The 25,990-nt window shown below is 45.0% G+C and overlaps 1 protein-coding gene across 1 annotated transcript in view; it reads right to left on the bottom strand.

Annotated features, from left to right (window-relative positions):
• Positions 1-8,653: 8,653 nt before the first annotated feature.
• The window catches only part of Tnfrsf11a (TNF receptor superfamily member 11a), an 84,064-nt gene continuing 66,727 nt past the window's right edge, over positions 8,654-25,990 (bottom strand). The window contains exon 10 of the mRNA XM_050119770.1: positions 8,654-18,011. Within this exon, the coding sequence (XP_049975727.1) occupies positions 17,659-18,011 (353 nt within the window). The 3' untranslated portion in view covers positions 8,654-17,658. The remainder of the gene's footprint in view (positions 18,012-25,990) is intronic.

Here is a 25,990-nt window from a genome sequence, read left to right as displayed (position 1 = left end):
GTAACTGAGGTACAAGACTTCTTTGTCACCCTCTATAAAATCATATTTCCTATTCATGAAACAGACTCCAGATCTCAAACGAGTACATAATAGTTGCTTAACAAAACATCAGCTCCCTCCCATTGCTCTGTTATTCCTCTTTTTAATATATTTACTTAGTGCATGTATGTGTCTATGATTTGTGAATGTGTTTGCATCAGGGGCATGCATGCCATACACATGTGTGGAGGTTAGAGAACAATCTCAGGTGCTAGGCTTTGCCTTCAACCTTGTTTGTGAAGATGTATACACCAGGCGACTGGCCTGTGGGCCCATATTCCGATATGGCACAAAAGCCATTACCCCGGTTTTAGCTGATTACATAGCTCTGCAGACAAGCTGTCTGTGCCCTTAACAAAAGCCATGATGCTGGCTCCTAGCTTCTTTTGTTAAAGTGTGGACTACCTGAGAAGAGGTGTTGACTGAAACTAGTCAAGATGTTTGGGGCTTTCTTCCTTTTGCAATTTGGAGGTTGTCTGATAGAGATGCTAATTCAGGGCCTACCTGACTGCTAGATGCAGACATGACTTAAGCCCTAGCACCTGGTTGCCTAGGTGATGGCGTAATGTGTTTTCCCCGCTCAATTTGGTGTGGGTATATAAAATGTTTTGACAATAAACGGAGGGTCTGGCCTTTTCCATGATGATGGTGTAAGCTGTGTCAGTTCTTTTCCTCGCGACTCCGTTCCAGCCAAGTTAGGAAATCTGTGTTGGACCCACACTGGCTCCAACACTGGCCCTTGAGCCTCTGAAGGGTTCCCCTTTCTCTGTATCCATCTCTTGCTGTTGGGGTGTTTGGGTACAGCATGCATGGCTGTATCTTGTTTTTACAGGTTTTTTGGGTCAGGCTTGCTTAACAGGTGCTTTTGCCTGTTGATTTCCCCACCCCTCCCTTGCCCCTGGTGTTTTCTATTTGGAGTCAGCCTCTGAGGAAATGGTCGTTTTTCTGGAACCTCAGTGGATATAGTGAATAATTTAGCCTTTTGGGCAGCAGCTCCTAACTGAGCTTACAAATGAATTGTCTTTCCTCGCTGCATAGCCCTTCAGCCCCCAATCACATCAAGAGACTTAAGCCACACTAACGAGACTAAACCCAAAGGCTCACCCTCGTCATCCAGACCCTCCATAGTTCTGGCTTGACGGTTAGCTCCGATCCTCGCAAAGAGCCCTAAGCTTCATCTCCAAGGTGCTGACTTTACAGTGTCTTGTTCACTTGGTTTGGGAGCCGCTACTGGGCAGCAGGTCAGGGAGGGTGGAAGAGCCCTGCCCAGAGCAGCTGGCCTCCTCTGAACCATTCATTGTCACAATGTTGCTGGGTGTGTTTTCCTTTTATTTTTAATTTCCCAGCTAATAAAGAATGGAATGATGTTCCAAAGAGGCCAGCTTCAGGGTGTGAGCATCAGTCTTCAGAATTATTTTTGTTACCAAGATAATTCTCTAACTATGTTACATTTGGCCAAATGCTAACTATTTGAAGTTATTTTATAATATGTCTGTACTGAAACACAAAATCGGTTTGTTTGGGCTCTTGAGGGAGCTGGAGGGAAATTTGAGGCAACTCATTGTGCTGAATTGTCCATACATCATTTTAAAAGCAGATAATACATCATATAGACAGATAACTTAAAACAAAAACAAGCCATTTCCTAGAAGAGAAATGAGACCAGCCCAAGTTTGCCATTGTTCTAATTATGGCTCTATTTTTCCCCAGGGCACAGGAATCTTCATTTAGTTTTTTCAAAGCAGTATTAAGGAAGTGGAACACTTCCTGTTAACAAAAAAACAGTCTCATTGAAATGTTTAAAAATGCTTCAGACCAGTTGCTATTCTGTCTACTGGTGGGGTAACAGAGATATTGTCTGGAAGACTAACAATAAGGAAAAAGATATCATTTAAGAGCACAATTCCCCGAATTACTCAAAAGAATATTCTATCTCTTTACTGATTTCTTTAGATTGCTCTGAAGTCCATTTCTATGCTTCCTCACTTCTAGGAAACAAAACAAAACCAACTCCACCCATCATTAGCAACTGTGAAGGCTGTTTTCAGTCGTTATAAAATTTTCCAGTTGTTGGCAAGGATATGGAATAATTATATCTCTCCTGCTTAACTATTATAAACCTTGCTGGATGTTTGTATCCCCCCAAATTTCTAGTTGAAACCTCATCCCAAAGTAGGTGATGTTATCCAAAAGTGGGGCCTTGGAGAAATAACCCGATTATGAGATGATGGATTATGAATAGGATTGGTGCCATGATGAAGCAGGCCTGGTGCAATAACCTGTTCCTTTTGTCGTGTGAGAACACAGAAAGAGCTGTACAGGCTATGACCCACAGGAACACCCCTACGTTCCCAACCCAATCAACCCACCCACCCAACTCAACCAACCCAATCAACCCACCAAACCAACTCAATCAACCCATCCAAACAACCCAACCCACCCAATCAAAACCCACCCAACCAACCCAATCAACCCAACCAACCCAACCAATCCAATCAACCTACACAACTGACCCAACCAACCCAACCCACCAAACCACATTGTAGGGGGAGAAAAGTGACTCCTTCGAGTTGTTTTTTGACCTCTACAATTAATATGGACAAGCCTGGCAGCCAAGGAAAGAGGTTTCAAGGTGGTGAAAGGTATCTAACCCAGAAAGCTGATAGCTCTCCTAATTTACACACCCAACCTAACCAACCCATCCAATCATCAAAACCACCCAACTGAACCCACACATTCAACTTATCCTATCCAAGCAACCAACCAACCTACCCAATCCTGTGCACCCTATCTTGGACTTCTGTGGTTGTCTGAATTAAAATGACCCCCATAGGCTAATAGAAAGTGGCACTATTGGAAGATGTGGTCTCTTTAGAGTAGGTGTGGTCTTGTTGGAGGAAATGTGTCACTGGGTATCTTAATTAGGGTTTCTATTGCTGTGAAGAGACAACATGACAATGAAAACTCTCATAAATGAAAACATTTTAATATTTGTGGTGGCTAGCTTACAGTTTCAGAGGTTCAGTCCATTATCATCATGGTGGGACATGGAAGATGCAAGTAGACATGGTGCTGGCTCATCTTTACCAGAAAGCAACAGGAAATAGACTGTGGTACTGGGAGAAGGTTGAGCATAGGGGAATACAAACCAACCCTCAAAGTGACACACTTCCTCCAACAAGCACACCTACTCCAACAAGGTCACAGGTCCTAATAGTGCCCTTTGGAGGCCATTTTCTTTCAAATCACCTGGGGATGGCCTTTGGGGTTTCAGAAGCCCAAGGCAGGCCTCTCTTTTCCTGCTGCCTGCTGATCTAGATGTGGAACTCTCAGCTCCTTCTCTAGCACCATGTTTGCCTACATACTGTCATATTTCCTGCCAAGACAACAATGGACTTAAACTCTGAACTATAAGCCAGCCCCACTTAAATGTTTTTCTTTATAAGAGTTGCTGTAGTCGTTGTGTCTCTTTACAGCAATAAAACCCCAATTAAGACAACTTCCCAGACTCCATAACTATAAAAAAAATCCATTTTGGGGGCTGGAGAGATGGCTCAGAGGTTAAGAGCATTGCCTGCTCTTCCAAAGGTCCTGAGTTCAATTCCCAGCAACCACATGGTGGCTCACAACCATCTGTAATGAGGTCTGGTGCCCTCTTCTGGCCTGCAGGCATACATGTAGACAGAATATTGTATACATAATAAATAAATAAATAAATAAATAAATAAATAATTAAAAAAAATCCATTTTTATTGCTTGTAAACCACTGAGCAAAGTCTGAAAACAGAAGTTTATATTTCAGAAGTAGTTAATAGAAATTTTAACTTTCATTAAATAATTTTTTATACTCCAGTTATATGAAATGAGCAAACAAAAATATGCGCCCAGACTGTGGCATGTTGTTCTGGCAGCTTGGAGGACCATACTGCAGAGCAAACAATCCATTACTCCTGCTCCTGGGCACACCTGCACCTGCATAGAAGCCTACAGGAATGTTGAAAATAGTCGTACTCATAAATACCTTAAACTTAACCCTAATGTAGCCCAACTCATGAACAGCTAAACAAATCACACTGTTAGGCCAGAGTACGGGGAGCAAATAGACCCAAACAGCACTACTAGGTAATAAAACTGGAACAAATAGAGATAACCTGCAAAAAAAAAAAAAAAAAAACACACACATTGCATTAAGTGAAAGGAGCCAGACCCAGGTGGCCACACTCCATCTGGATAGCAGGGCAAACAAAGCCCAGCCACAGAAATAGAGAACAGGTGACTACTGCCAGGTGTGGCGGTAGAGGAGGCAACTGACTACCGAGGAGCAGGAGGGAGTGCTCTGCTGTGGTGGAATGTCCTGTCTTGTCTTGGTGGTGCTAGGACTCCATATATTAGTCAGAATCCACAGAAGTGCAGACCTTAAAAAGGCAAATTTTACTATATGTAAATGATACTGATTCAGTAAAAGTGATTTTTAAAAATGAGTCATTTTGAGACCTCATGGGTATTATTGCAATGCTAAGTAAGCTTTCATTAAAATGCCACATACAACCAGAAAGTGGTGGCACACACCCTTCATCCCAGAACTCAGGAAGAAGAAACAGGCGGGTCTTTATGATTTGAGGTCAGCCTGGTCTACATAGCTGAGTAACAGGCTAGCCAAGACTACATAGTGAAATCTTATCTCAAATAAAAACAAAGATTAAATTATAAGCTTGGAGGAGGCACATCTATAGAAGAGAGGGACAGTCCCTTTTCTGCTTCATAAAAGAACAACCATTTGGTGGCTACTTTGCCTGCTTGGTCATGAGACAGTATGTATGATTGACAGAGACCCATGGCTGACTACAGTGTTCTTAGAGAATAGTGGCCACTGTCCATCCCTCTTGATAGATGCCCTCCATGCCATGGACATTTGTTCACTGTCCATACCAACCTTGTATGCTTGGATACAATGAGTCCCTCAGGCGACCATGAGGCTTGTACTTGTTTTCTTGGTTTTAAAGAGCTTCCTTCTCAAGACTGTTCTTCACATGATAGCTCTTATAAATTCTACAAGGCCCTGAAGCATATATCCAGCAGCATGCAGTAATAAGTCAATACCTCCCAGCTATTATGAGTGGGGCTATTCCCCCCCTTTGTCACTGCATGTGGACCTACGCTTGACCTTGGTGCTGGAAAGGGGGAAATTCATATCATCTTTTTATAGAAATGAATTTCAGGAGCAATCATTAGGAGTCCTTGTCTGTAGCCCAAGATTGGATTTTGCTGTTGTTGTTGATTTTCTCTTATTTCATGTCTTAGATAGGGTTTTCATTGCTGTGACGAAATGTCATGATCAAAGCAATGGTTTGGGGAGAAAGGGCTTTTTGGCTTATACTTTCATACTACTGCTCATCACTGAAGAAAGTCAGGACAGGAACTCGGAGGCCAGAGCTGATGCAGAGGCCATGGAGGAGAGCTGCTTACTGGCTTGTTCCTCATGACTTGCTCAGCCTCCTTTCTTACAGAACCCAGGACTATCAGCCCAGGGATGGCCCTGCCTACAATGGGCTTCCCTCCCATCTATCACTAAATAAGAAAATGTCTTATAGGCCTGCCTACAACCCGACTTCATGGAGGCATTTTCTCAGTTGAGGTTCCCTCCTTTCAGGTGACTTTAGCTTGTGTCACCTTGACATTTCCTGTCTCCCTAAACCATCTCAGGTTTTTGTTTTCCTTCTTGGGCCTTTTGGAGATCTTTTGGTATAAAACTGTGCCCATGAACAATGTTTTAGAATAATCAACTCTAAGCCCTTCTGACCTAGAAGGACTCCTTGCGGGAACTCAGAAGCAGCAGTGACGGGGTGGGCGGGGTCCGTCAGCTCTGTCAGCTCCCTGCTGGTTTTGTCTTAGAGGACCTGGCAATAATCTTATGTTTCAGTCTGCCCTGTGTTACCTTCTTCACAGACACCGCCTTGCCTCACCTGCATGAGACCGCGTTAGTTTTGTTTTCTTTAGCTTGCCTGGTCATTCAGCGCTCAGATATTTTCTTCAAACCATTGTGGCTGCTAGTGGACTTTTGTGAAACTTGGTGAGAAACCATATGCCGGGACATTAACTGGCCATGAAATTGTCAGCTTCATTACTGTGACAAAATACCCAGAATAAACAAGCTTACGGACAACGTCTCGAACTTGTTTTAGGCTACATTGACCTGGACCCGAAGCAAAGCATATTATGATGGTGGAAGTCGGTGTGGTGGATAAGGATACGCGTCATGATCTCTGGGAAAGAGTGGAAACAAGACTGACCCTTTAACAGCATGCCCTCGGTGATCGTGCCCACCCAACAATCCACTCAGATATGAACTCAAAGTGGGTTAATCCGTTGATGAGATTAGCACCACTGTGATGAAACCAGCTCAAAGTCATCACCACATGAGAACCAAACTTTGAACGCATAGCAACATTCTCTTGTTGGCGAGCCTTGCTGAAGGTTGTAACATCATTTGCGTTCTGTCACACATCACGTATTGATTGGACATTGACACATACGGAGTGCTGTGGGGCTGCTGTACGGTAGCAGCTGGGTGTGCTGTGGTGGCCAGGTGTGGGGGACACATGCCTACTCTAAAGTAAGCTGTCCATTGTCATTTAGAATGCATTTTGTGAAGGAAAAGTTCCTGGGTCACTCCTTTTCCATGGGCCTGAGCCGCTCTGTGGAAGAGAAGGCGGGTGCCCTGCTAAGTGTTGAGTGAGGCACATTTTGGATTTAAGTGCTGAAGAGGACTGTAATCAGAGAAAATGACATTTCCCCTGGAGGTGGGAGAGGAGACCAGTGCCATGGAAGGTGAGGGGAGTTGGGTGAGATGCAACCCCCGGGTGAAGGGTCTTTAAGAATACCACGTAGTTTGGTCTGTGAGCCAAAGGCAATGGGAGCACTGGGGTTTGAACAGGGAGTGCTATGATCAGTTTCATTCTCGTCTTATATCTTCACCAATACATCCTCTTGTTCTTCCTCTCTTGGCTTTCTTGGTTCTTTTGGGTCTCTTTTGGTCTCCTTTCTTGCCCCTCTCTCTTCTCTTTCTCTCTCACTCTCCCCCGCTTTCTCCTCTCAGGGCCCTGTTCAGTCTGCTATTTTCTTTCCCTGCTGCAGACTCTTCCAGATGCCTCTGAATGTCCCCTCCCTCACATCTACAATAGAAACCTTCTCTTCAACCACAGAAAAAGGATACACACTCTTGGCAGCAGTGACTGTAGCTGTATGCAGAATGCCCTGATTCTTCTTTCCCCCACATTTACCCATCTCTGGCCTGGTCTACGTCATTAGCTTATAAACAAGGTATCTTCAGTTTCCCTGTTAAGCGCAGAGCCTGCAGATATGGCATCACTCATATCAAATGCTTTTGTTCCAGTCATTAGAACCCTTGATGAGTCCACAGGGCACATGTTCTCCTAAATGAAGGCACAGAAAGACTGATGGTCACAGCAGTGCCCTACAGTCCTACAGCTCGGAGATCACAGCAGTGCTGCTATGGCCCTCCAGCTGGGGCCTTTGGTCTTTGCTGAGCATCCACTTACCCCCAGACCCCATGGACACTTACCTGTTGCCAAGGGGCGACTTGGCCTTCAGAGCTACAACTCCACTGGCCTCACAGCTCCGTCATGGTCTGCCAAGCTGAGTCATGGTGGCTTGGCTTGACTTTCCACCTCCTAACTTCATATCAGTCCACAAATCTTGGTGCAATCTTGGGAAACTTCAGTTCAGTGTCCTTCCCTGCCTGGGAAGCTCATTAGAAAGGTTCCTTAAGGAATGCCCCATTTTTGAGACAGTGTCTCTATGTAACCCTGGCTGTCCTGGAACTCCCTGTGTAGATCAGGTTGGCCTCAAACTCATGGAGATCCTCCTAACTCTGTTTCCTGAGTGCGGGTATTAAAATCATGCACCACCAAGCCCAGCCTTGGAACCCTCTTGAGTGGGGACTCCCAGTCTGCTCTCCACATCCCCCACACCATCTCTGCAGACCAATGTGACAACAGTGGGGGACCTTTGCCAGGACACAAAGTCTCCCACTATGCCCCAGGCCTGTGAGCACCAACTACCTGTAGATCTATGTAACTAAGCAAGTTTTCTCATGATGATAAAACTGAGACTAAATGCACTTACTCTGTCCATTTCCAGGGTTAGAAGATGATTCCATTTTGATTTAATTGTATTTTCCCTTATCTATCACCATCTTATTATCATATTACTCTCAATATATAGAACAGTGAAGAGAGAAGATAATAAAAGGACATGTCATGCTTCATCAACCAGTGAAAGATTTTTATATAAACATGCTCATTACAAATTCACAGGTCACCACAAGCGGATGGGTCTCTAAGAAAGGTGACTACCATGTCTCAGAGGTGGTAACAGGCTGCGAGATTCCACATAGCAAGCAGGACTCCGAGGCTGTGAAAAGAGGTTTAATTGTGGAAGTATTTACTCTAAAAAAAATAACCTATTGGAGTATACACCCGGAACATACATTTCTTTTTTTTTTAATTTATTAAAGATTTCTGTCTCTTCCCCACCTCCGCCTCCCCTTTCCCTCCCCCTCCCCCAATCAAGTCCCCCTCCCTCGTCAGCCCAAAGAGCAATCAGGGTTCTCTGCCCTGTGGGAAGTCCAAGGACCACCCTCCTCCATCCAGGTCTCGTAAGGCGAGCATCCAAACTGCCTAGGCTCCCACAAAGCCAATACATGCAGTAGGATCAAAAACCCATTGCCATTGTTCTTGAGGTCTCAGTAGTCCTCATTGTCTGCTATGTTCAGTGAGACCTGTTTTAACCCAGGCTTTTTCAGACCCAGGCCAGCTGGCCTTGGTGAGTTCCCGATAGAACATCCCATTGTCTCAGTGTGGGGGTGCCCCCCTCGCGGTCCTGAGTTCCTTGCTCGTGCTCGCTCTCCTTCTGCTCCTGATTTGGACCTTGAGATTTCAGTCCAGTGCTCCAATGTGGGTCTCTGTCTCTGTCTCCTTTCATCGCCTGATGAAGGTTAAAATTCAGGAGGATGCCTATATGATTTTCTTTGGGTTCTCCTTCTTATTTAGCTTCTCTAAGAACCCGAATTATAGGCTCAATGTCCTTTATTTCTGGCTAGAAACCAAATATGAGTGAGTACATCCCATGCGGAGCATACATTTCTAAAGAATGAAAAGTTGTAAAGTTTTAGTTTTTCCTAATAGTGGATGTTTACAAAATATGCTGAAACCTTTGAATTTTCTTTTCACCTGGCTTCTTTGCCTTCAAAATGGACACCTTTTGATTCCCTGGCAACTCTGTCTGTAGGTGCAGACCTAACTCTTTCCTGTTGCCCTTTCAGCCTTTGCTTCTAGCCTGTCTCCATCCCTCTGTGACCCCCACTGACCCCTGGACCTTGGAGCATTCTCTACCAGGAACCCTGTAGCCACCACACTAACACTGGATCCAGAGTAAAAAAAAAAAAAAAAAAAAAAAAAAAGGAACAGAATCCCCACCCAACAAAGGCAAGATCTGATGTCTACACCAAGAAACACGTAAAATGTTGTAATTCTAGATGCTGAGATCGCAGCACAAAAGCACAAAAGCAAACAGGCAAGGCAACATGCCTCCTTCAGAAGCCAGCAACCCCATCATAAGACCCCAGTCTCTGCAATTTAGCTTAAGCACAAGATAAGGACTTCAAAATATTATGAGTATGTTCAAAGACCTTAATGAGTTATGAATAAGTCCCTCAATAAAGATTATGAAAACATGAACAAACAGTGGAATGAAATAATGAAAACATTTTAGGGCCTGAAAGTAGATACAGAATCACTAAAGAAAACCAAAACTAAAGTAAAACTGGAAATGAAAAACTTACGATGTCAAACAAAAACCTCAGAGGTAAGTCTTGCCAACAGAGTACAAGACAAGGAAAAGAGAATTTCAGGTGCTGACAAGGCAGAAGGAATGGACAGCAAAGTCAAAGAAAGTGGTAAATCTTAAATAAAAAAAAATCAAGCAAAAACATCCAGAAAACTGAGACACTATGAAAATACCAAACCTATGAATAATAGGGATAGAGAAGGAGAAGAAACACAGGTCCAAGACATAGGATATATTTTTAGTAAAATGATAAAAGGAAAATTTCCCACTCAAAAGAAGGAGGTGTCTGTCAAGATATAAGAAACATACAGAACACCAATTAGATAGTACCACATAATAATCAAGACACTAATTTATAGAACATAGAAAAGATATTAAAAGTTACAAAGGATAAAGACCAAGTAACATATAAAATAAAAAGATCACAGGCTATTGCCAAGGCCATCGATTGCTCTCTGCATCCTAGTGATGACGACAACACTAATGTCTCTTTAAACCCAGAGCTGGCACCTAAGCAGAAGCTTCATTCCATGACCAGCACTCAGGGTATTGGAAAGCACTCTGCAGGCTACTGGAGAAGAAACCCAGTCATCAACCTCACCCAGTTACTGGCCCTGTGAGCCACAGCAGTGACCAGCCTGCAAGACATCTAGGTGTACATGGCACAGATTTGATGGGAATGACCAACACTGCTAAAACAACACTGTTAAAGCAACCAAGAACCTGAGACTGGATATGTCACCTGCCTAGGGAAAAACTTTGGACTAATATTTGCTAAAGGAGCATAGTTATGAAATGACTCCTGATGCCCTTCACTATACCCACAGATCCCGCAACCAGAGGAGTTCCTTTCAGCAGTAGGGGGACTCATGACAGGGACTCACAACTGGGCGGTGTGCACAGATTGGCAGGCTGTGGAGTGCTTTGTCCTGAACGTGACATTTTCCTCAATTCTTCCCATCGGGGCTCAGGAAAGTACGTGGAAAAATATGTAGAAAGAGTGTAATAGCCAAAGTGGATGCATGAGTCTGAGCAAGCTGTGTCTTCCAGGTACTACAGGACTGACACACGTATGCAGTCACAGTGGCTGTGGCCCGCACAGGACACACGTATGCAGTCACAGTGGCTGTGGCCCGCACAAGACACATGCATGGAGTCACAGTGGCTGTGGCCTGCACAGGACACATGCATGCAGTCACAGTGGCTGTGGCCTGCACAGGACACATGTATGTAGTCACAGTGGTTGTGGCCTGCACAGGTTTCATGTATGTAGTCACAGTGTGTGGTCTGCTCAGGGCACACATATGTAGTCACAGTGGCTGTGGCCTGCACAGGTTGAAGCCACACTGGGGTCCCAGCAGTGAGAGGGGGAAATGGACATGGGGGTCCACCCCAACCAGGAAGATATTTGAAATCGATACCCATTGGCAAAGGGAAAATCACTTTTTGCCAATGGAGTCTCACTGGATAAGTCAACCACACTCTATGGCAGGCCCACACCCAGAGCAATTCCCCAACACAAAACAAACTCAGTGCTATTTTTTGGGGGGAAATTTTTGTTTCAATTTGCTTTGTTTGGACTCTCTTTTTTTGTCTTATTGGTCTTGTGCTTGTGTGCTTTTTATTTTTAAAATTAATTAATTTATTTTTATTTTATGTGCATTTGTGTTTTGACATCAGTTTTGGGTCCCCTGGAACTGGAGTTACAGGCAGTTGTGAGCTGCCCTGTGGGTTCTAAGAACTGACGCCTGGACCTTTGAAAGAGCACAGCTCTTAACTTCTGAGCCATCCCTCCAGCCCTAAAAGAATATTTTGGTCCAGGAAGGATTTTTATTCTTTTTCTTTAAGGTTTATCAATTTCTTTTATGTATACGAGTACTCTATTTGCATGCATGCCTTTATTCCAGAAGAGGGCACCAAATCCGATTCTAGATGGTTGTGAGCCACTATGTGAGTGCTGGGAACTGAACTCAGGACCTCTGGAAGAGCAGCCAGTGCTCTTAACCACTGAGTCATCTCTCCAGCCCTAGTTTTGATTTTTTTTTTTTTTGAAGAACATAAAGTTGGCTGGGTAGGATTTGAGAGGAATTGGGAGAGGGGAAAACATGATCGAAATTTTTTTCCAATAAAAATTAGACAAGTTTTACAAACCTGTGTACTTTTGTGTTCAGTAAATAACAGGACTTCAAAGGTCACCAAGAAGTGCTGGGGAGATAAATCCCAAGCACATACAAAGTCAGTAGGAAAACAAGTTACCATTGCTGAAAGATCTGAACACACTCAGTTTAGGGATGGCAGGGTGAGCAAATATGAAAATATGCTAAATCCCAGCCTGTAAGTTGGAGCATGCTCAGATACTACATGCCAATTAGAATGGCTAATATAAAAACAAACACCCAAAGGGCTGACAATGTAAGTGCTAAGGATGTGGAGCAACCCAGCCTATCACCATTGCTGATGGGAATGCCAAATCCTGTAGACACTTTAGAAAACAGAATGAGGTTTCTTATAAAGTAGAATATAATGACTTTACCATCTTACTCCTAATGCTTACCCAAGAGAAATGAAATATCATTCCATGTCCACAACAGTTTTTAGAGATAGACAATAATTGGTTATTGTCTCCAATAGACAAAAAACTTTACATGTCAGTGAGTAAAACTCTGTAACAGTCTAACTCTATAAAAGCTTGTTTTATCAGTGAAGAGGAGTGGGCTAGGATGTGCCCAACAACTCGGATGGACCCACAGATGGCAGGGGCAATCCTCTGGAAGCAGTCCAACTCTAAGGGCTTCCAACTCTCCCAATCATGAAGAATGCAGGAACAGAAAACAGAGGGCTGTGGCATGGGGGTGGCGATGAGGGAAGGATCTCCTCACTCAAGGGAAAAGGGGTACAGGGTGCTGCAACCGTCCTGTGTCTTGTTTGTGATGGTGCTCAGCACACTGCTACATTGTGTCAGAACTCAGAAAACTATAACCGAAAAGGCTGAGCTTCATTCTCATATAAGAAACTCTATGGGGAGTTGATGCTAACAATGTTTATTGGTCCACAGATATAGTAAATAAAAGCCTCAAATTTAAATTTTCACAACTTCTTAGCCATTGAAATAGATCACTAAAATCAGTAATAACAAATCTGTGTCGCTCCTCTGCACTAAAAGGTGGCCTAAAGAGCCTCAGCATGAGAATGTGGGTCCTCTTGGGACTTTAGTGCTCACAGAGCCTTCCTATTCTGCCTCCTTGCTCTTGGGGGACCAAGAGCTTTAGTGCAGTGACAGCTTTGTCTGTGGGGTTGTGTGTGTGTGTGTGTGTGTGTACGTGTGTGTGTGTGTGTGTGTGTGTGTTTAAGAGGAGGCCTTGGGTGCCATTCTTCAGGGGCTATCTACCTTTTTGAGGCCAGATCTTTCATTTGAAGTCTGAACTTACCAGGCAGACTACGCTAGCTGACCAATGGTCCAGGCTTTGGCCAGTCTTTACCAGCAGTATGACTACAAGAGCCCACTCCTGGCTTTATTCTACCTGGGTTCTGGGGATGGAACTCATAAACATTTTATCCAGAATCCCAAGCCACACTGAAAGTTTTTACTGGACTCCAATCCCCTCTCACAGTGATTTGGTTTTCTACTATAACCTCTTCTGAGCTGATGGCCACTTTGTTATTCTTCCTGAACGTGGAGAGACACCTTAGATGAAAACAACGCAGTCCTTCGACCACATGTGGGTATTCACTCTCTTTGCCAGTCTTGACTATGACAGAAAGACCAGTAGAGCCCATTTTAACTGTTGGCTCTCAGAACAAGATGACTTGAAGTTAGATAGCCTCTGTGTACACGTCAGCAGCAGGGGACAGCACTTGGGTTAGGAGGCATAGTCCTGCCAACTGTTTGTGGAAAGTTGTGTCCCTCTGTCCCAGTTTCAGAAATGGCTAGGTGTCTGTGGTGGGTGGCAGAGCTCGTCCCAGATATGTGGTCTGACTCAGGAAGAAAGAATGAAGTACGACATGACTTCTGAGTCTAGGAGCAGACAGGCATCAGAGGGACAGCGAGAGAAAGTGCTGTGAGAACTTGGGTTCGATGGGGCTGCACTTCACCTGGGGTTCTCCCCACACCTGCTGGACTGCTGTCTTCTCCCAGCACAGACAGAAAGCCAGGCACCTGCATGAGATGAGCCTTCAGTGAGGCCGACTGGAAATGCCGGTGTGTATTCCCTCACATAGACAAAGGCTTGTGTCACCAGCTCTTGGGACAGAATGAAGCTACAAGTTACAGGATAGGTGATTTTACCTTCTTGCTATAATCTTGTTGAAGCTTTTTAAATTTTCATTTTCCTTTACCTTGAGAAGCATTTCTAACTGTTAAATTTACTAAGGGGAATTGAAGGGTACTGTTGACCAAGAACGACCCCAAATAACTGTCAGAAGGAGAGAGACAGAGCCTGGCTCAGCAAAGCCATAGGCAGGCATGGTGGAGGGTGTCAGTAGACACTGAGGTCATGCACGTGACCCTGTCACCTTTGGGATCTGGAAAATCAGTTACGTGGTGTGGCTTCTATATGTCTGTTATCAAGGATTCCAGAACTTACTGAGCTCAGCTTCCCTGATGCCAGCGAGACTCTTGCTGGACCTGCCCCTGGACACTCCACCACCCAGTGTCAAGTTCCCCCTCTTTTCTGGTAAGACACTAGAAGTGGGAGGTGGCCTGCTCGTCATCACTGCCCTAGGGCTCAGGAAGTCCACAGACAGCCTTCCTGCAGCCCCCTTTGACTATCTGTCCTCCTTAGGTCCTGGCTCTCCAGCTCTTTGGATCTTTCTCTGGTCACGCAGGGCCCAAGCATTCAAAGCTTCCTATATAAAGCAGTTCTTCATCCTCAACTGCAAAGCAAGTTATACACCTCGTGTGCAGTGTTCCCCATAGCCTCAGTCAATGGACAGTGGAGTGGAGGACGCATGCCATTAGACCATCAAAGAAAAAACATTTCAACATCACAGTTCTTCCACTGAAAACAGACCTTTGCCCAAGTTTACCCCTTTGCCAAGCATGTCACGAAGAGCTGGTTTAAAACTGGGGAGACAGTTGGTACGTACGAGATAACCTGAGTTTTCTGTTTAAGACACCTGCAAAGAGCCAGATGTAGGAAGTACTTGGGCTTGTAAACTCAGTGCCATAGAACGGCTCTCTGGGGCTTGCTGACTCACTGGCCAGCCAGGCTGAAACAGCTAGTTCCAGGTCGGTGAGAAACCCTATCTCAAGACATAGGACAGCATCCTAAGGAACAACACCAGACCACAATGGCCTTGAACTCAGAGATCTGCCTGCTTCTGCCTCCCTAGTGTTGGGACTGAAGGAGTGTACCATCGCGCCTGGCTGAATCATAATTTCTGTAATGAGCTTTGTTTTAGCAAGACATGGAAAATTATATTTTATGGACAAATAAAGGTTTAATAGTCTCTTTACCATGCCATTGAAACATTTTTTCATTATATTGTTTATATCTGTCACAAACATCTGACTACACACATGCATATATCTGTCTTCATCATGTTTTTCCTGTCATTCAATTGGCTTTGAACCAATATAGCAACATTAGCAGGGATCACTGTGGGGAACCGTATCCACACACCCCCCTCCCTGCCCCCACGTGCCACAAAGTAGATTCTTAATGCCCTTAGTACTTTGATTTTAGGAGTTCAGGGTACTTTAACTTCACTGAAGCATCCTGTTGATATCTCTGGGTAGGAAAATGATGTTAAGTTATCATTATTGGCTTTGTATGGGGAAGAATGGAAGTACAAAGGTGAAGTCAGTCCAGAGAGACCCTGAGAGTCACAGTGCATGTGGGTGTTTAGCTCTGCACCCCACTTTGTGGAGTTTATTTAATACATTCCACACTAAAAGGTATGATGGTTTTGTTGAATTGAGTCTCATCTCTCTTCAGAAGGAAATGAACAGACTTTGATCCCTGCACATCCCAGCCCTGCACTTATTTCCCGCACTCTTTATGTCGGAGAAAGAGCCCATGAGTTACAGAGCCATTCTCTGCTTCTGCATTCAAATCACAATCAACTGCTGTGACCCCAGGGGAACTGCAGTCAGAGGGAAGACCCCGGCAATGGATGGGCCTTCTGTTCAGCTGGGTATCCATAGCTGTACGGTGGCCATTATTTACAGGCCCATAACCTATCAGATTACAAAGCTGCGTGCAATTTGCTTAAGTGCTTGCTTTAGCCCTTCTACAGTATCTGAGAACCGGCTCTCGTGGTAAACCCACCCCAGTGGCCAATTTCAGTCTTAACTGCTTCATTGCAAAAGGGCCACGCCAAAAGAAAATCACTGTAGGATGATTAATTTTCTTACAGTCACGTCATGGAAATTTGAATTTATTTTGTGTGTGTATATGCACATGTGTGCAGTTGCCTGTGGAGGCCTGGAGCTGGAGTTACAGTAGCTGTGGGCTGCCCAGGAGGGTTGGGTACTGAATTCAGGCTCTCAGTCTTCTTAACGGCAAACCAACTCTCTAGATCTCCTGGTCTGTGATTTAAATGCACGAGTGACACACACACACACACACACACACACACACACAGAGGACTGTTTTTTACTTCCATAAAACCGAATTACTCATGCACAAATACTGTGGAAGAAAAGACCTGCTGCCTGAATATATTTCTGACATTCTTCTGTAGAAAGAGACTATGCATACCAGCATGGTGACTTTATTCATTCTTTCTTTTCTTCTTCTTTTTTTTGGGGGGGGGGGCTTTTTTTCTCCCAGAGACAGGGTTTTTCAGTAGCTTTGGTGTCTATCCTGGAACTAGCTCTTGTAGACAAGGCTGGCCTCGAACTCACAGAGATCTGCCTCCCTCTGCTTCCCGAGCGCTGGGATTAAAGAAGCGCGCCACTGCTGCCCAGCAACATTCTTTCTTGAATTTCCCTGGCACCTTCTTTTTTTTCTTTGGTACCATGTTCTATTCACCTTTTCTACCTTTTCTAGACAACACTTAAATCATTTAAAATTAAGAATGCCAAACCATAAAGGCTAGGAATTTTTTTTTTTTTGAGATTTAGTGGCCAAGTACCTGTCACTGTGGCAAAAGAAAACAAGAAACAAACAAAACAAAACAGGTACAAAACAAGGCCACCTACCCTGAACTTAGTTCTCAAGGATCTAGCTATACAATCTGACAACCTTGCTTGTTGTTGTTGAGGGGCAGGGTCTCCCTTCTTTTGAGAAAAAAACCAAGACACAGAATATTTCCAGAAAATAAAAGTCCCTCTACTCATTTCTTGCACTTCAGTCCCCAGCTTTACACATCTGGCCTATTCCCAAAGTGCTTAGAGGACACGGGCAGGAGCCCTTGGCAGACCACTGGAGGACGGAGTGCAAAATAGTGTAAAGGAGACAGCACCTTCAGAACTGTCAAAAATAAAATACAAAACAAAACAAAAACCCTTAAATAGTCGAGACAGAAAGAAGAGACAGCATCAAGAAGCACACTACAAAAGCAAGTGAAATATAAATACTAGGGTGGGGTACAGACCTCAGTAAGGCAGGACACCAACGTTGCCAAAAAAAAAAAAAAAAAAGAGGCCAATCTGAATGACACCATATGGGAGAGGCACGGGAAGTGAGGGGCTTCGCCACCACACCAGCAGCCTGCCCCAGCGAGGAGGTGCGCGGTGAATAGCCAGGACACATCTGTTTAGTGAAAGCCCTGGTGCTCTGCGCCCAGGGCAGGCAGAGAACTCGGGGGTCATTCTGCACATTGTCCGGAGCTCAGGGTACGGCGTGAGCCCTGCGCCGCGCCCTGCTCCTGCACTGGCCGCGATGTCCCGTCCTTGGTCTCGCACGTGCCCTGTTCCTGGAGCCCGGCCCCGGTGGCACACGCGTCAGGGAAGCGCGGAGCCGTGCCCGCGAAGGAGTCTCTGCGCGCCAGCGTCTCCTCCTGCACCGGGCGGCCCACGGGATCCGGCTCCGGCTCGGGTTCCGTAGGGCCCGGGCCCTCCTGCGAGGTCTGGCTGACGTACACCACGATGATGTCGCCCTTGAAGTTCATCACCTGCCCGCTAGAGATGAACGTGGAATTGCTGTTTCCCGTCACGTTCCCTGCAAGGGACAGAGTATAGAGAAGGTGCATCAGGGACTACAGGGTGTCATTTGGAGCCACAGCAGGCGTTCCCTTGGAAAGTTTGGGCCACCTTAGAGGGCCCCCTGTGAAGCAGACGGGGGAGGGGAAGAAATGAGTGAAAAGACGGGAAAGGGCATAAGCCTGTGGGCCATTCTTGTGTTTCATCTTCTCATACCTCTCGAGAATCACACACAACTCTAGGACACTGGCAGGAGAACCCACCTGGATTCTGGAATCTAGACAACATTCATTTGGAGAGAAGAGGGGCAGGGATAGAATAGTGGTAAGGGAAAAGAGAGGAGAGGGTGGAGAAGGCGAAGGCAGACATCAATAGGTAAAGTACAGGCGGCCGCCCAGCCAACAGACCTCAGTTCACTGAAGCAACTGAGAACGGCCTAACCATAACCTTCCAAATGGCCTAAGGTCTCAGCCACGCAGAATGACCATGGAACTAAATGGGCTCAAAGTTTAGATATTAATAAATTCAGTTTTACTCCTCTAAAAGAAAAGAAACGGGAAGGAGAGAGAGAAAGAGGAAAGAAAGAAATCCAGTCCTGTCCTTCCTCGGTGGATAACTGGAGTAAGCAGTCTTAGGAATAAAATTCCTGGCAAGCAGGAAGTCTAACAGACATCAGGAAACGTGTCTCCTTTTTACTATTCTTTCATTTAAAGATTAAATTTCTAGAAATCTCCCAGGTGAAAAAATAACTGGCCAAACCCCCAACACTCAGCATCACAAACAAGCCTTTGGTCTGTCAGGGGACAGGGACAAGCCAGTGGCCCCTCATCAGGTCTCCAGTCCTCCCTAGCTTTTGTTGTAAGCCAAATTATGTAAATACAACGAGGTTTGCACTACCCTCCTGAAGGAAGTTTCCTCAAACTTGGAAAGACTTTTTCAGACAGTGACTAAGGTGCTGTGGGCATTTAGGAAATTCTTTGGGGTAGCCTTCCTCCTGCTGGTGGGTACCTCCTGAGAAGCCAGTGTGGAGGCACAGCGAAAAGCCCATGGGAAGATTAAGATTTTAAATGTGAGCAACAAAACCAAAGCCACAAAGGCCGGTGATTCCCGCTGTTCCCCCACAGGGTGCATAGCACACCATCAGGGAGCCTCGCTAGTGTTTCTGCCTCCCTGCTCACTTAGAAGGTCGCCAGCAGCTGCTTCTAGCCTGCACTGTGCACTAAACAGACCTTACCTATGACTTTCTCTCCCATCTCTTGTCAGTTCTCATGCTTTCACCAGATAAACTCAGCGGAAAGTCAAAACAAGAAACCAAGGTAGCACAGACATGTCACAAATGCAATAGTCTAACTAAACACACGCCACACGTATTTAATAAAATAGATGACTGAGTTGCTTAGAAGTATGGTTTTCCTCGGTACAGCCATTCTACTGTTTTATTATGACATCATTTAATATGTTCTTCAATATATTAAACCATAGCGGGCCTCTCGAGCTAGTGCAGGATTGATTTATAATTCTGGATTTAATTTCATCTCTTCTTTCTCCTTGTCATACTTAGATTTATCTGGTGGTATCATGGTACATGGGATTTATTCATCATTAGCATTTTTATCTTCCAGCACACCGTCACGGCCAGCCCACTGCTGCTTACTTCTCTTCTGTCAGAATCTCGGGTAATCGGAACCAGTAAAACTCTGAGCTTTGTATGCTACACACAAAGATGTGTAACGTCTTGCATCCTGTGCCATTTCCCCTTACAGATTTATTCTGGTAGTAGTATATTAAAAAGCCTAATATACAATTCTTGTTTTTCATTCTTGTTTTCATTGTGAAACTCAATAATTTTTGCTTACAGGACATAAACAATCCACTGTCCTTTAATTCACAGGGCAATGAGTGCCATCCATGGAAGTCATGGGTCAGGCAGAAGGAACAAACACCTTTTAAATTGCTGACAGCAAGTAAAAAAAAATGTACCTAGAATGGGTTATCAATGTTATTTGACAGTGTTTTAGTTTTTGTTTGTTTTAATAAAAGGTTTGAGTTATGGGCCAGCACAAAGGCTCAGGGTAAAAGCACTCTTCCAACAAGAATGATGACCCAAGCTCAGACCTCAAATACCACAAAGCAAGGAGGGCATCAAAGTGTCCTGAAAACTGTCCTCTGACTTCCGCAATTGCACTGTGGTGTGTGTGCACCACCACACATATACAGATACATAGTAAATAAAATAAAAATGTAAACGAATGATAGGACAAAAACAACCTTTGATCAAGTTCTCCAGGCTAACATTCATGGTAAACCGTCAACTGGTACAGATTAAACTTAAGAAAAAAATCTGAGGGCTGGAGAAATAGCTCTGCAGCTAAGAGCACCAGCTGATCTTCCAGAAGACCCAGGTTCAATCCTCGGCACCCACATGGCACCTCACACCTGTCTGTAACTCTACCTCCAAGGTTTCTGACGCCCTCACACAGACATACATGCAGGTAAAAAACATCAGTGAACATAAAATTAAAAAAAGATTAAAAACTTCCTACTGACTTTCCAGTATGTAAAAGGCGGGAGAATGGCCATCAAGAATGTGTCACCAACACACCTGCCAGGGCCACGTGCGCAGAAGCAGGCTTTGCTATCACAGCAGCTAGACATTCCTATTAATTTTTGCACATGATAGGTTCCATTTTGTTCTTCAGTAGGCTCCTCAAATCATTTCAGCAGCCCCAGGAGCTATGCGATAAGGCCGCAGACGCTCTGCTATAGCGCTGCTGCTTTAGGAACAACACTAATAATCTAATAAGATGGCCATATTTCAATATCGCAGAAGTGTTTGCCAATCACTATCAATGAACTAGTTACTCAATACGAGGTGATTGTAGATACCTGTTGATTATCCCTCTCTTATTCTCTCTTTCTTTCTACACAGCTGAAGATTCCCTTGAACTTCGATCCTCTTGCCTCCTCTCCTGTGTGCTGAGGTTACAGGCTTGCTGTGGCCACAGGCACACACCACCTGGTTTACACGGTGCTGTGCACCGAACCTGGGGCTTTGTGCATGCCAGGCAAGCAGTCTGCCGCCTGACCCTAGGATATGCTTCCCTGGTGTTTAAGTCTCTTGCCACTGGCTGGAAAACTCAAAGGCTCTCTGATGATGGAGAATTAAGTCTGCTCCTCTAAGGATGGATCCACACAGCGTGTCTGTCAGTCAGGTCTTCAATGCTTTCATCTAACCTTTGGTTTTATTGCTTTAAAGCAGTGTGAGAAAGAAGATCTGAAGATCTGAGTGCAGACCCCTAGAGTTTGTTCCCCCATTCTTGCACAGCCCTCTCGCCTACTTCAAATTCAATGGCAAGATAATTTTAGCAAATCATTTTTGAATAGTACCAAAGTTTTCAATAGTTTATATAGCAATAATCCTCCTGTCTATCAAATTTACCATTTTTTGAAAGCAAATATAATGGTTAGGTCCTAAAGCACAATGAGGTCAGCTCACACTCACAGCCCTGGAAACATGCATGGGCCATTCAGTGGTGGGAGCGGGTGTGGTGTGTGTTTACGGTGTTGGTGTGTACAGGCATGTATATATGGCCGTCCATGTGCACACGCAGAGGTTGATACTGGGTGTCTGATAGCCTTAATTCACAGATTATTTTTGAAATGAGCCATCTTGTTAGTGTGGCTAGGCTGACTTACTACTGAGCTCCAGGGATCCCCTAGATTCTACCCCCACTGCCATTGCTAGGATGACTGACGTGTGCTGCTGCACCCCGCTTTTACATGTGTGCTGAGGATCTGGACTCGGGTTCTCACGCCTGTGCAAGAAGAGCTTTACCAGCCAAGCCATCTCCCTAGCCCTAAAGCCCGTGTGTTTTCAAAGGCCTACTGCTTTTATGGAAGACTCATGGAAACTCCAGGAATACAAGCAGAGTAAGGCCTGTCCTTTGCCCTGGCTTGATTGTCTCCTCCTGGGCTCCCTGCTCACATTCCCTTCAAGCTGATTTATAATGAAAGATGGTTGGAAGCGTGTGGGAAAAGAATCAATGTCAGGGAAAACAGACACTTCCAGAGACAGCTGGCAGGGGACAGATAGGGCAGGCCAGGCGGCAATGCTCACTGCACGTCCTTCCCATGCCTGTGGAGACTCCGGCATACCTGGGTCAGCCTGGCCACCGGCCCTCACTGAGCTGGAGTAGCCCTTCACCTCAGGCCCGTGCTCTCTAATTCTATGAAGCAGCAAGCCCCTTCCAAGGCAGAGCAGTCAAACAATAGCCACGCCACTGGCGGCGACTTCAGAGGCAATGGTATGGTGCTCTGAGGCATAAGCTGCACCATCAGATACTTGAATTATGGCTGCACCACTAAATAGCTTCGTGATTCTGGATGAGGAACTCACTCCATTAGATTTCCATACTTAATTAAGACAATACACACAAAGTACTTATGGCACAGTTGAGCAAATCTCCCTGCGAGTGCACTATACGTATTCACGGATAATATGCAGATCCATACAAAGAGCCCAAAGTCAAGTGTCTTCACACTCCACCTGATTTCATGAGACAGTATCTGTCACTGAACCTGGGGCTCGCTGACTGGACTGGCTGGGCAGGGAGTTCCGAGGGTCCCTGTCTCCATGCCCCAGCCTGAAGATTATTGGCGTACACGGCCACATATGGATCTTTAAGTGGATGCTGGGATCCAAACTCAGATCCTTACATTTGCTCAGCAAGAACTTGGCACTGAGCCATCTCCTTAGTTCCTGTAATGAATGCATGTCACTGATTAGACTGTAAACTTTAGGCAATGGCGGCCATGCCCCTGCTCTCTGAATGTGGTGGAGCTGGTATGTGAAGGCTACTCATAATCAGGACTGCAAAGCCAGAATGCCATGGGCATTTTTGTTCCATTTAAAATGGGTTAGTTGACTTCACTAATATTTAATGTGACTTGACTAGACAAACGATCAGATAACATGACAGTATTAAAAGCAGCATCTAAGGCAATGGGAATAAGGAACAAAAGATCTGCTTCATCATAATCAGAAAGATGTTTGCACTATACTAAATCCGCACTTTATATAGAAGACTTCTTCTACATTTACATATTGAAAATGCCTTTCTCAGGCAGAAAGCACAGGCTTGGTTCTGAGAAGACACTTCCTGGCAGAATTTGCATTCTCAAGTAAGGGAATGCAGTCTTCTCGTCACAAAAGCGTATCACGTTGTGTAAGATGCATATCATATGAATATTAAATCACAAGAGGCAGCCAGATAAGATGACCAAATTGTCATGGAGATTTCTCCATGACGAGAACTAAAAATATGCACAAATACACTCAAACATTTTATATTTCGCCCATATGCTTCTCAAGCCGCTTTCCTTTTTATAGCATGAGAGTTCTGTTTCAAGCATTCGGGAGACATCGAGCATGTGATACCGGGGAAGGAAGTAATGTTCAACAGTTCCATTCTGAATCATGCTGAGAATTAGTTAGAGGCTGCATGGAGCAAGCCCTTCCCAAACGAAGTCTATTGGCTCAGAACAGAGGATATTACTAAGACAAAGAAAAATGCGAAGAAATTTGTCTTTTTCCACTGTCATGTGTGTGCAGTATGTATGTGCACGTGTGTGGGCACATATGTGTGGGTACGGGTGAGTGTGTATGTGTACATGTGCATGCGGAGGCCAAGGGTGATTGAGAATATCTCTCTTCTACCTTGTTCACAGAAGCAGAGACTCTCAATCAAGCCCAGAACTTGCTTATAGACTAATCTCGCTTGTTTTGGAGATCCTCTGTTTTAACTTCTGGGCCTGGAATTACAAGCAGACTTCCACATGAACCTGGCATTTATGTGGGTTCTGGGGATCTGAACTTGGACCCTCACACTCCTACTGAAGTGTTTTAATGGCTGAGCCATCTAACTAGACCACATTTTTCATATATTTTGAAATAATGTGTTGACTTTTATTTAACATTAATGAATGCCAAATATTACTGACAAGTAAATTATAAAACTTCCTCCTCCAGTGCTCTGGGCTCCCAGGACTCTGCTAGGGAGGGTCTGGATTGCTAGGTTAAAGCAGCTTGACTTTGCTGTTTCTGTCTCTTCTCCCTGCACAGGTAAATGTGTTCAGGATGGTCAGGGCCTGTTCTTCAATCCCCTTCTCCCCTAGCTCCCAACACCATAGACATGGGTGGCTGAGACTACATTGACGAAAGGACAATTTCCTGTTCAAGTGTTTGCTCTGTTTAAATGAATAAGCATATAAATAGACGTTCATGGACATACGGAGACCAAGCCACTTTTGGAGATACCCAAAAGTGGAGGGACAAGAAGCTTATGAAAATTCCTAGTGACTGCTATGGCTGCTGGCAGTGGTTAACATTCATTGTCACCTTGACTGGAGACTGGTCACATCTTTGGATGTGTCCTTGGTGGAGCCATCTCCAGAGTGGGTTCACTGAGAGTGGGAGACCCGAATGTGAGTAGGTGGCATGAGCTCACAGTCGGGGGTGGGGGAGATGGAGTAGAAAGGGGAGAGGAGAGAACCACGGAGTTCTGGCAAGCCTTTCCTCCACTTCCGGTCATGTGACGTGAACCGATCGGCTCCACCACACCTTCGCCAGCAAGCTGGACTGAGCGTGGGCCATAAACTTTCCCTCCTGACAGAGTTGCTTCTGTCAGGTATTTGCAGAGTAACATGAAAAATAACTAATGCATTGGCTGCCGGCTTGCTGATAAAGGCTGTGATAGCATCTAGGCTTGTCTAGAAAAGCCAGCGTCATGACAAACAGGTCACAGGCTGCAGGACTTCACATCTGAAATGGCAGGTTCTTCTTACTTTATTATCAATCCATTCTTATTTTCAAAGCTCCAGACAGTTGATGGAGGTTTGGTGGGAAAGAACATGGAGCTGGGTTCCTCAAGGGGTGCTGCCGTCCTGTAAATGAGCAACCCTTTCCAGCTCAGAAATGGCTGAAAGAAATGGGTGATTTTGGGAGCTGAAGCCGAGTAACGGGTCAGCAGAAGACGCGGTAAACACAAGCGGCTATTATTCTTCCCACCAGAATACCAGTTCTCCACGGGGACAGTGAAAACTCTCCTAATTCCCTGTAGGAGGGTGTTGTGTCTGGACAGGATGGCTCCCATAGGCTTATAAATCTGAATGCTTGATTGCCAGTTAGTGGATCTGTTTAGCAAGGATCAGGAAGTGTGGTTTTGTTAGAGGGTTGTGTAACTGGGAGTGAGCTTTGAGGTCTCAAAAGCCCACGCCAGGCCCAACCTCCTTCTTGTTCTCTTTTCGCATCCTGCTTGCCAATCAGGATGCAAGCTCTCGGTTTCTGCTCTGGTGCCATACCTGCCACCAGCTTCCAACCTCGCTAATCACGGATGAACACTGGAACTGTAAGCTAGCCCCCAGCTAAAGGCTTTCTTGTGTGACTTGCCCTGATCATGGGGTCTCTTCACAGCACTAGAACAGTGAGTAAGACAGAGGCTGGCCAAGGGGCTGAGGACAAGAAGACTTGGACTTTGGACTAGACATGAGACTGAATGCTCTAACTGGGGCTTATGGGCGGTCAGAGGAGGAACCTGGAAAACAACGGTGCTGAGAGCTAAAATGGAGGCCCAGCTCAAGAGGTTTCAGAGATAACTATGTTAGTGGCTAGGGTACAGATAGTTCCTGTAATATTGTGACAAGGAATGTGGTTGCTTTCTGCCCTTGTCCTAAAAATCTGCTGGAGGCAAAGTGAAAGAGCTTTGGACTAACATAATTAACAGTGGAGATTTCAAGACAGTCTAGTATTGGCTGTGTTATGTGGTTATTAATGATTACTCATATGTAGATCTATAATGAAAAAGAACAAGCAAGGCAAAAAGCAATGCAAAACATACAGTCTGAAGAGAAAAAGAACCAGGAAATGCAATGCTGGATCCAATTCGCCCAATGCTTAGTGGAATAAACAGAGAGTGCCCTCAAGGCAAGAGCTCACCAGCT

The sequence above is a fragment of the Alexandromys fortis genome, unplaced genomic scaffold (genome assembly GCF_014885135.2).
Source record: "Alexandromys fortis isolate MF-2015 unplaced genomic scaffold, M_Fortis_MF-2015_v1.1 scaffold_96, whole genome shotgun sequence".
Classification (NCBI taxonomy): domain Eukaryota; kingdom Metazoa; phylum Chordata; class Mammalia; order Rodentia; family Cricetidae; genus Alexandromys; species Alexandromys fortis.
This window is presented reverse-complemented; position numbering and strand designations above follow the sequence as displayed.